Raw genomic sequence first — 12,348 nt, forward strand, 5'->3', positions numbered from 1 at the left:
AGGAGCTGGGAGAGTGGCTCATTGGCCACGATGGCTGACACCTGGGTTGACTGCTCACCTCTATATATATTGGTGTTTTAGCTAGCAATCTCTCTCATCAGCTACTTCTACTTGGGTGCCCTGTGGTCTGGTTTGGTTGAGTTATTTTGTTTTCTCACACACATGATCGCACATCCATTCACAACACACATTACTGATGAACTGATTTCACATTTAACTAACTTCTACTGTTATAGTATTAACCTCAGCGATACAGTGTTTGTATTCTACCACTGCCCTTATGGCTGTCTTTTCTTTTCTTCTTTGTATTTTCTGTTTGCACTGAAGAGGAATTTTATGGGAACAAAGTCATTGTTGCTGAAGTGTTTATATACACAGAAATATGTGAATGTAAAGTCGCACGCACGCACGCACGCACGCACGCACGCACGCACGCACGCAGACAATAAAGCTGAGTAAGCTTACCCAATGATGGGGTGTTTGAAGCCCAGCTTGGCAGTGCTCTGCTGGATCTCCTTTTCTAGCCATGCCTGAGGGCGCACCAGGTACTTGACAAACTGGGACACCCACCAGACGGATGGGTCACCGTGCAGTCGCTGCAGGCGTGGTGCCAAGTCCTCAGGGATAGCCAGGGGCAGGTAGGGGGGCCGAGGGTGGAGACTGTCCACTATGGGCAACTCCACAACTTGGACATCCTTATCATGGGCTTCGCCTATATGGGCCAAAGAAGAACAGGTAGAAAATCAGCCATTGAAGATTCAAGTTTGTTGATGTAACAGATGAATGCGTAGATCATCATTAATGGAGAAGTGATTTCCGTCTATTCAACAACTGTTATGTCTACATAATCTAAGAAACTAGTGAAAAAAGCTCATCACAATTCCCCCAAATCAAAAACTGTGAATTCGAGGGCACCCGTATAGCTCAACGCGTTAAGCGGGCGACCCATGTACAGGGGCTGGTCCCCGACACAGCGGCCCGGGTTCAATTCCTGCTCACGGCCCTTTAATGCATGTCTTCCCCCAACTCTTCTCCCCTGTCTCTCTCTCACTGTGCCTAAATAAAGCCAAAAAAAAACTTAAAAAAAAAAAAAAACCTAAATTCTAGTGGTTTGCTTTTTTTTTTTTTTTTTTTTAAACCAACAACCCCAAACCCCAAGATATTCTGTTTATTTTAAAAACATTAAGCCAGCAAATGCTCAACTTGAAAAACTTGAACTACAAATGTTTGGTATTTTTGGTTCATAAATGGCTACAGTGATTCATCGATGATTGTATGGTATATTTTCCTTTTTGTACTGTATTTTCAACACTGGTCTGGCACTGCCCCCCCTTGGGTTGAATCCTCCTTAGATGGAGCCCTGGGCAGAGGGATGAATGGCGCTGATTATGGAGGTCACCTCTTTTGGCCACAGAAAGCCTCTGTCCACTGCCAGAACTCCCTACACTTCAAGGCCAACTGCGTGCACACGATGACACATACATGTGCATGATGCACACCTGCATGTGCGAACAAAAATGTAAAGCACAGGCAAGTATGCAAACATGCATGTACCCACCCACCAAAACATCTATGGAAACACATCCACAGGTGGTCTGATAATGATAAAATCCCAATTAAATAACAACAAAAAGAAATATACTTTAAACACACTAACAGACCCAGCTAATCTCATCTCACTAGAAGGGTTATGCATGGTTAAAAAAGCCTTCTCTTTTTGAGTCTTAAACCCTGAGGAGAGTTTTTTTGAAAGTATGTGTATAAATCCCTGACTCACATAAAAACAAGTTTGAAGGTTTATGTTCTGTCAGACTAAAGTGGTCACACAGCTGCAAATGTAGCCTCCACAACACTACCAAAAAAATGCCATAATGAGTCATTAAAAATGGCCTTTCATGGAAAGGGTATGTAAAAACATGCTAAAAACAAGGACAGAAACAGAGGCTTGAATTGATGTGTGTGTGTATGCTGAAGCATGAACTGAATATAAATTGGTAGGGGCATTAAATATTGAACAAAAAAATATTCCCAGGCCTGCCTTTGCTTATATAACAGCATTGGCATGATTCACATAAAGGGGAATGGACATATTTAAGGCCTGATGTACAGATATGTCGTATGTCTTCCTCCAAGAGCTACCTAATCAGATCACAAAGCTCTTGTAAATTTGACCTCAAATCCAAAGCCTTTGCCTATATGTCCTATATGCATCACCACCTAAGCATATGTGTCTGCACTAACAAAGAATTCCTATACAGTACATTAAGAATATGAAGTATACCGAATCTAATAAATATTTCATAATATTAACACGGCAATGAAACTAGAGAACCGTGAATGACACCATCCAGACAAAATACCGAGCCTCTCCATTCATAATACATTTGAGACTGAGTTTATGAACTTGGACATCTCTTGTTCCAGTCTTTACAGAGGAGGGAACATTATATTTCTCATGCTGCTCTCAGACTCACAGATAAGGCAGTAATATTTCCATGAAGAATCTCAAAGAAATACACTTTCTGGCAAACTAGTCATTTGATCAAAGAACCATTATTCTACAAGGAGACTGATTTCCTCTTCCGAATTTAGGATGTCATCCCAAGCATACAATAGTGCCAATGTCTCTCATGCCGTGCATTGAACACAAAGGTTCCAGAGTAGCAATAACACATACAAGTGATACTAAATAGGTAGCTGGGCTAGGTATTGAAACTTAGTATGTGTAGGACACTGACAAAAATGGAGTGCGGAGAACAGAAAAACAACAACGGTCAGATTTTAAAAAGTTGTGGTCTGTATCCAGGGTGGGGGGCATTTTAGAGAAGTTTGATCTTGCACAGCTGCTAATCTTAGCATAGCCTTTGGCTTTTGTCTTCTATTTACTAACATGGGCAGAGTAAAGCATGATGTCAGGGTTGGTAGGTCCGAGTGATGCAGTGGGAGGGTGGGGATAGGGAACCCGAATATTCGAATTTCAAAATTAATATTTGGATACCAACACAATGACCGAATAGTTGGATATTCGGGTCCAGTCCTAGTTGAAAGGTCATCATTTCTACACAGTAGAGGAGATCCAATGCACCTGGCATAAGGTGCTAAAATACTGACAGAACAAGACTTCCAGGGAGACTTCAAAGTGTGGCTTGAACACTGAAAGCAGTGTAAGGAGTGTAAATGAAGGGGATTGTGGCCAAGTTTAAACGGAGTAGAGTTTTTGCTTGTACTTTTTTCATCAGACCTTGTGGATTGAGGGAAGCTTTTATCAATATTCTCACCATATTCTCACCATATGCTGATAATTTAATGAAAAGACGCTTGCTCCAGCATCTTTCTTTGACTTATCAATTATTTAATTTGCTTTTCTTTTTGACATGGTTTTATCTCAGCTGTGGAGTAAATCATAGACGGCCAGCCTGTGTATAATTGTTACTTCGGTGTGGATTTTTAGTAATGTTTTGCTTTTCCCATTTCCCATTTGCAGGAAGAAAATCAGCAGGACCCATAATGACTTCCTCACTATCTTTGATGTTCACCTCAAGTAATATGTTTCCCTGACAGAAATAACCTGTCACAGTCACATATACGAATCATCCTTTCTCGATGTATAAATGTTTCACATCCTAAGGGAAACACTTAGCAGAGAGAGGGCAAACTATGTAAAGATATATGAAGAAATCTGAAATACAGCGCCAATTACAGTCAAATTGTCTCAAGACGCTTTACAGAACCCACAAAAGAGCATAATGGTAAGCACTCCATCATCAGGTATCTACTGTTACCTGATAAATGGTACAGGTAGCTTCTCCTGATGCCAGTGGAAGCTTTCAAGACATTAGTATTCAGTACATTAAGACACTGTCATTGTAATGGCATGGACAGACATTCCGCTTACTTAGTCAGAGATTTAATGTATATCTATTTATCAATCCAAGGATTTAGCATCCCTCTATGGTTTACTGCCCCAAGGAATGTACTTGCTTGCACTGCCAACAAAATAGACATGACCATGTGTTGCCAAGTACCTAACAGGCTTACATTAGGTATGCCCAGCCAGTTAGCTGGCTTGATCAAGGTAAAGTACTGTCCCTGCAAAATATAGGATTATATCAGGACGAAATTTCAGAACAAGAAAAGCACTCAGAGAGCGCAGTACTCTGCCAAGGCTGCTCAATTGCTGTATCATTTCTGACAGATGAAATCTTGAAAAAATTCATGGCAGAAATCCCGGCAACATAGATTGTGACCTTTTAATATAGATGTAACCACAAACAAAATGACCTTGCCTGAGCACAGGCGTGTGTTATGCATGTGTGTGTTATATACAGATACCGAATGGACATAAATATGTAGCAGGCAGCAGGAATTGATGGGACTTGGAAACACTCCTACAATTTAATCAATTGTTCCTTGTATCATTTCCAATGTATAAGTCCGGATAAGTCTGCAGAGGACGATTTGTAGTAGAATCACCATAGTGTGATTGTCAGCAGGCAGCTAATGTAGTGTTCACTTGTTGTCATAATTACAGTGATGGCGTGCCGCTATCTCGCAATGATACAGAAGTCTGGAACAAATCCGTGGATCCAGACTATAAGCTGCATCACTGCCAAAGTCTAATAAATTGGTCCTTGTGTCATTTCTGACCTTCCGTGAAAATTTTCCTTTTAGTCCACTTTTGAGTAATGTTGCTAACAGACAGACATCAGACAGACAAACAGGCAGAGAAACAGACAGACAGACAAACGTATGCCAATCGTCACACAACTCCGCTGTTCCTTGGCAGAGTAACTATAAAGGCCGAAAGTGGGGAATGACATTTGCAGTTAGTTGCCTGTTGGGTCTGAGCAGCCATATGGCATGTATGGATCCATAGGAGGCTGTTTGTGAGACGGACATGAGAGAAATACGAGATTATGGAAAACGACACATGAAAGGCAGGAGAATAAGACAGGAAAGGCAGTGGGAGAGAAGGAGATAAGAAGGGAGTGTCCTGGAGAGTGCAAGTCGAATGAAGGAATAAGAAAAAAATGAGAGCTAAAACAATGCAGCGATGACAAAGAAAGGAAGCAATGAAAGAAAAAGTAACAAAGAGGAAGGCAGGCACAATCTTAGAGTAAACCGACCAAATCATAACTGATCTCTCTTTACAAATGCTTTGGTTTTCTCAGCTTAATAAAAGGAAACAAGCCCTCACAATTTCAGTCTATATAACTGTTCATTTATACATGACTCTGCTACCTTTGCATTAATAGGGAGATTAACTTCCTCCCAGTGAGCTTATCAATCTTTAATTAAAGGCATTCTGGTAACAGCTATAACTAACTTATGCTTGAACAGGGCGTTCACTGTGGAGACTTGGCTCCAATATAAATAACAAGGCTAGGGGACTATAGCCATGCTAGCACTAAATGCAATGAAAATAATAAGCTGATGGGAATAACATTAATTTTGCAGATATTTAGTCCAAAACTCTTTGACAAATTTAAATTTTGACCTGATGATGGTGCTAGATTCAATTTCAGCATCTTGAGGGGGACATGAAATTCTGGATCTGATATCAAGGGCAAGATGTTCAATAGTTGTTGATACAGCTCATTTAAAACCACAAATGTGAATCTTATTGAGGTGACGACAGACTGAGGGGTACATTAGGCAGCATTGTCTGGGAACCATGAATGACCATGGTACAACCCTTCAAGAAGATGCTGACATATTTCATAGGACAGATGAAAACTTGAAAAGGGATTCATATTCAGAAGACCACTGACTTTCTTATGGGCTGTATAGGTATGGTGGTGCTGCTAAAGGTACCTGTGAGAGTGTGCAATATGACCTACGAAATTCAGTTTAAAGCTAATTATTTGCTCAAAACAGCATAAGGTTACATAGAACCTTATCAAAGTACCAGTTTAAGTAGGTTTTAACTCACTTGTGTTTAGATACAATTTTCACAATCAACACTTGATTAACAAGAAAAGCAAACGAGTGCAGTACCCCGCCAAGGCTGTTCATTCCTCCATATGGCGTTGTCAGAAATGCAGCATTTGTTTATTAATTATTGATGATCAGAAATCATGGCAACATAGAATGTGGCCATTTAATATAGATTTAACCACAAACAAAATGATCTTGCGCTGAGCACAGGTGTGTGTTATGTATGTGTAGGATATGTACGGATACCGAATCGTATGACCGAAAATATGTAGGCACGAATTAATGGGACTCGGAAATACCCCCACAAATTAATCAATTGTTCCTTGTATCATTTCTGATGAATAAGTCCTGATAAGTCTGCAGCAGCCGATTTGTAGTAGGATCGCAATCATGTGATCGTCAGCTGGCAGCTGATGTAGTGTTCATTTGTAGTCATAGTTACAGTGACGCCGTGATGCTATCTCGCGATGGTACAGAAATCTTTAACAAATCCGTGGATCCAGACTATAAGCCACATCACTGCCAAAATCTAATCACTTGGTCCTGAAAATTTCATCCAAATCCGTTAGTCCGTTTTTGAGCAATGTTGCTAACAGAGAGACAGACAAACCAATGCCGATCATCACACAACTCCGCCGAGGCTCTGCCAAAACTGATTTTTTTGAGGGGAGAGTTTACTGCTGCAAGAGACAACCTTTGTGAAAATTGAGGACTCTTTAGTCCATCTATGCCACACCCTGGGGCTGCGCAGAGAAAAGTAAGCAGTCTTCGTAAGTCAATGCTCCAAAAACACCAATCGGGCATAACATTATGACCATCTGCCTAAAATTGTGTTGGCCTCCTTTCTGCTGTTAAAACTCCTCTGACCCAGTTGGACATGGACACAGGACCTCCGGGGTTGTCCTGTGGCACTGGGATGGTGGCAGTGAATTCTGTGGTTCCTGTGGGTTGCAGGGTAAACCTACCTAGATCAGGCTTATCCTGGCCCATCCCACAGATACTCAATAAGATTTGGATCTGGGGACTGTGGAACCTGGGTGAACAAGCTTAGCTCTGTCATGTTCCCCGGGCCACTCCTGAGCAGTTTCTGTGGTGTGTCGGGGTGCCATGGGGGTTGGGAGGTTGCTTGACCTTCAGTGTTTAGGTGAGTGTACATGTCAAACATCCACATGAATGTCAGGACTCAAGGTTTCCCAGCATAACATTGCATTATAACAAGATGTTTGATGTTATTCACTTCACCTGTCAGTGGTCATAATGTTGTGGCTGATCGGTGTATGTGCTATAATTGCTAAAAATCCTTTCTGCTCAGGCTGTGATGAAACACATGCTAAATGTAGGAAATCTGAAATAAAAAAATGATCCCTGCGCTGCCAGCCTCAATCAGACAGTAGAGTAATAAACTTACTGTCTTCCACAGGAGTGTTTTAATTTTTTTTTACAGGTTTGCTTTTGGCAAATAAACTCATGAACAGTTACCTCATGCAGCTAAGCTAGCTGCCAAAGTGCTTTCTTTAACGGGAATTGCATAGTCTTGCTTTGACAGGGAATTCACATTTGATTTCGCTGTAGCAGCACAAATAGAAAGTCTGGCAGACCCTGCTTTTAGCTGGGATAGCCCAAAAATCATGACGGCTATTTCACTATTAGGGAACCAACCATAATCATCGTTGGCAGAACTGAGGCTGCAACTGTGTAGTTTATAGTGGTGCTGTTAGTGTGTGTATATGTACCCACCTGACCAATGTCCAGTGCTGGCCCCAGAGCGATCAGTGCAGGTGTTACTGACAGGCAGAAAGACAGTCTCCCAGCCGCCGGGGGCATAGCGCCAGTTGTGAGACTCCAGGATGAGCGTGCGCTGGGTGCCATAAGCGATCATGAAGCAGTAGACGACATGGTGGAGTTGGCAGCCATAACCACAGCCCTTATTAATGTTACACACCAGCTTTCTTGCCTTACTGCAGTCTGGGGGGTTCTAGGAAGAGAAGAAAAGAACGTCTCAACATTTTTTATTGCCTGATCTTCTCCCTGTATTTCTCCAGCTCTCTGATTTGTAATAACCTATCACTGATATTATTCACTTTGTTTCCTTTTCCTTGTTTCATACTCCTCTACATCTGCTATCTTGTTTCTAATTTTGCCTTTCTCTGTATACAATTTTCTTTCTGTACATCTTTTTCTGTGATGCTCTTGCAAATTTCTTTCACCATCTTTTTCATCATTAAAGGATAAAAATGTAGTATTTTTATGTTTTACATTACCAAGTACTGTTTTTGTAGTCAAATACACAGACTGCTATACCTTTAGTTTTACTACTGTTGACCAGCAATATCAAAAACATGTAAAAGAGTCAAACTGTTTCAACAGGTGGGCTGCACAGTGGCTTGGTGGTTAGCACTTTCGTCCTACAGCTAGAAGATACCCGCTTCGCATCCCAGCCTTCCCGGGATCTCTCAAGGAGTGTGCAGGTTCTGCCTGTGCATGTGTGGTACTCCGGCTTCCTTCCACAGTGCAAAAACACGCTGAGGTTAACTGGTGACTCTAAATTGTCCGGAAGTGTGAATGTGAGTGTGATTGTTTGTCTCTATATGTAGTGCTGTGCAGGGTGTCCCTTGCCTTCACCCTGCTGGGATAGACTCCAGCCCTCTGTGACCCTAATGAGGATTAAGCAGTGAATAGATAATGGATGGATGTTTCAATGGGTGATGTAATTCTTCAATACAATGGAAATGGGCACAGTAGATCATACTATCAGACTATAGCACTTAAATACACATTTGTCCCCTATTTTTGTTGGGTTTGGTACTCCCCTGTTATTTGGTATAGAATATGGGCAACTGCATCTTTATCCTTAAATATCTCCCTCTACTTAATCTTTTTAATTGTTCTTACATTGTCACATTCCTTCCCTTTTCACCAGCCCTTTTTGCTAAGTCTCATTACATTTCCCTTTTTACTCCTGACAATCTGCCTTGTATCACTTTTTCTTCTCTCATATTCCTCTCTCTAATTTACACTCTCTGTCCAATTCCCTATTTTTCACGACTACCTCACTCTTATTCTTCATCTCAGAAATTAGCTTCAGTATCATTCATGAGTCTGAAAGGAAGAATACCAAAGAGGAGGTGCTAGAGCAAGAAACGCGGATTTCTCAGTTTTTTTGTGAGAAAAAAGAAAAAAAAGTGGAAACCAACACAGTGACACAGTGTTGTCGATGAGTTGCCAGGCGGGTTGTGATTTGCTCGGCAGCCGGTCTGAGCGACTCTGCAATGCTCGTGCCAACCAGCTTCCTAAACAGCAATTACTGGTTGATGGGAGTGTTTTCCTCATTAGGCTGCTGCAGCTGTGGATAGTTTACAGTAATCAGGCCGCCCGGCACCCACCGGCTAATGCTGCCTATCACAATCTAGCAGGAGAGAAAGAAAAATGAAGAAGGAGGAGGAAAGGAGATGGAAACAAGGAGGAAAAGTACTGAGAAGATTAAAAAAAATAGCAGAGATGAAAAATGATGACAAAGAGGAGAGCAGAAGAAAGAAAAAGAGAAGACAGGAGAAGGGATGAGAAGAGAGGAGAGAAAAGGGGAGGAAAGGAGAGGAGAGGACAGGAAACAACAATAACATGAACAGAGTACAGCAGCCATCAAGCTGAAAGAACAACCACACAGATATTTCTTGCAGGCTGCAATTTTACCACTATATATGTTTGTATGTATGGAAAGACTGAAGAACCAAAAGATGTGCTTCAGGGAGAATGACTTACATGTGTGCACAAATCCAGAATGCTGCTTTGCACTGTGTGGGGCAAAGTAGGTCTGTTATAACTGTGCTCTTTTTCAGTGCAAAACATGGACAGTTGCAGAGTGATTCTGTTCAGAGACCACAGTAGTCTTGCACATTTAGGGACTCTGGCAGAGAACAAGTGAATTTGAGACAGTAGTATGTTAAGCTCACATAATTATCCACTATGGCCACATTCATTGACAAGGAGATGTTTAAAGTAAGTGTGTTGCTACTCTGTTGACAGCCAATTTACATTAAACAATGACTTTTCAGCTAGAGAATAAACAATACAGTCAGTGCACAGAAGTTTTTGCATTTTCTTCATGGATACCATTTCAGGAACAAACACCTGTAGTGCACAGGCTGTAATACAACAGTGTTCCATTTAGAGGGACATGCTAGTTGCATGAGTATGAACATCTGCAATGGCTGAAGTGAGTTGCACTTTCCAAAAACCCACACATCATATTAGATAATCCAAATAAAACTGTTCGTTTTTAGAATTTCAGCATTTATTTTATTATACTGAAACCCTTATTATTCTTATTTTACTTTTTATATATGTCAATCTTTTTTACAGTATTTGCAATTTAATGTTTTTCATTCTGTAGATGCTGCCTCATTGAGATGGTTTCACTGTTCCTAGTAATCTACGTTTCCTGTGTGTGATTCAAACTGTGTGCCTATGCACATGGTATTAACAAACAGGAAACATGTAAGCACTGTATGGGATGTTGAAGACAAAAGCCATTTTAAATTTTGCAGAAGACAACATTTGATGATAATTTCACTATTATCACAAAGTTGACTGTCTTTTTAATCTTCAGTATTAATGTGATGTAACGAATGCTCTCACTCCACATTTCTTTGGATGTGCTGTTAACAGGTACACCATTTTCTCTACTTTTGTGGCATTTGAATCATCAAAAAAATGTGTGTGCTACTCTATGCGGTCAATACACATTATTCCAAATGGATCTCTGGGCCCTCCACAATTAAAACTAACTTGATATTATTGTGAGTAACAACTCATGGTAATGACAAGCCAAGTCAATCAGGATAAAAATCTTGTTATAATTAAACTTCTAAATACTCCATTATGTACATCAGCTTGTCACCAGCCGTTTGTTATTTGTAGGGAGTGTGCAGTGGATCTTGTAGCTGTTTAACTCAAAACTACAACTTGATGTAGCCAACAGATAAACTAATGAAAGTAAAACTGAATTGAAACATGCCATAAAGCTCTAAAACTGTAGAGTTAAGAGTTGCTGCCTTAAGTGAAGCTACAGGTAGTACATTCTCCTGTGTGTGTTCTGATAAGTGCAGTTAGGCTGGAGAAATGTGCTTCTGGTAGCATTAAACTGGGGGGGGGGATTGATTTGTCCAAATGAACTCCATCTAAAGAAGGCATCTATAGCTACTAAATGCTGGTAGTGGACAGATGGAAGAGACATGGAGTTAGCTAAACCAGGAAAAAAAAGAAGAGGTTGGTGCGGGTGGCAGAGACAGCAGGACATTAGGGAGGAGTCTTTCTCTGTGTGTACATACAGATGTATGAATGTGTGCAAGTGAGATAGCAAGTGACAGACACAAATGCACACGTGCACACCATCTCTTCGCATATGGGCATGTGCATCAATCTTATGTCTGAGCTTGTGTGTATGTTTGTGTGTTTGATTGCTTGTATAGGTGCAGTTGTATGCATCTGTGCACAACTGTGTGTGTATGCGATGAATTAATGAAGATGGCTGGTAGAGCAGTGTGCTCCCTCAGCGGTGGTGACAGCAACTGTTAGTGGTGCTGTCTCCGCCCAGCCAGACTTACTGAGTCCTCTTCATCAAACACACCGGCTCATTAATGCTGCAGGGCCCGGTGCCGTGTCACACCGCCCCACCCAAGAACCCAGAAGCACCAGAGCTGGAGAAGGGGAGCAGAGGGGCTGAGGTGAGTCGTAGCTTGGGTTGTGTATGTGTGTGTGGGGCTGTGAGTATTTGCACATCTATCTAAGCCTCAGTGAGTATGCGTTTGTCAGTGTCTTTGTACTGCGTAGACATTTTTGCATTTCTGCATATGCATCTGGCCATCTGTCATTTTGCATCTCTGTGCGTGTTTCTATGTCTTTTGCAGCATGTGTGTGTGTGACACTAAACTGCTGACAAACAACAAGAATCCTGCTTGTCAGATCCGACTGCTGAAACCATCTGCTATTACACCCTTCACCTACTACTCGTGGAAACTGATGCTGACAATTATGGATGGTGTAAATGAGACAAGCAAGTGTGAAAGATGTCCTCAAAGACGCATATATATGTTTTTTTGCATGAGGGACGCATTTGCATGAATGCTCACAATATAGCTGTGTCTACATGTGGGTGTGTACATGGTTGTGTATTAAAGAGAACAGGCTACTTTGCTAAGCAGCAGGTGTGTCAGTAGATACCTGTAAGTAGGTGATTCTGTTCTGGACCAGATCTGAAAGGTCTTTAGCCTCCTTCGTTCTCCATTCACCGACTCCGTCGGCCTGGCTGAGGTAGTACAGGTCTGTCATGATAGACCTACAGACAAATGAACAAAGCTCACAACTTTATTCATAGTCACAGTGAAATAAATGTATTGAATGGCTTGCTCTGGG

The 12,348-nt window shown here is 41.4% G+C and overlaps 1 protein-coding gene across 3 annotated transcripts in view; it reads right to left on the reverse strand.

The window, feature by feature from the left end:
* fut8b (fucosyltransferase 8b (alpha (1,6) fucosyltransferase)) overlaps window positions 1–12,348 on the reverse strand; it is a 125,050-nt gene that overhangs the window by 14,847 nt on the left and 97,855 nt on the right. For all 3 annotated transcript variants that reach the window (XM_023275135.3, XM_055015851.1, XM_023275136.3), the window contains exons 5-7: window positions 12,157–12,271; window positions 7,675–7,912; window positions 466–712 (exon numbers count right to left, since the gene is read on the reverse strand). In XM_023275135.3, the coding sequence (XP_023130903.1) occupies window positions 466–712; window positions 7,675–7,912; window positions 12,157–12,271 (600 nt within the window). The remainder of the gene's footprint in view (window positions 1–465; window positions 713–7,674; window positions 7,913–12,156; window positions 12,272–12,348) is intronic.

The sequence above is a fragment of the Amphiprion ocellaris genome, chromosome 12, assembly GCF_022539595.1.
Source record: "Amphiprion ocellaris isolate individual 3 ecotype Okinawa chromosome 12, ASM2253959v1, whole genome shotgun sequence".
Lineage (NCBI taxonomy): Eukaryota > Metazoa > Chordata > Actinopteri > Pomacentridae > Amphiprion > Amphiprion ocellaris.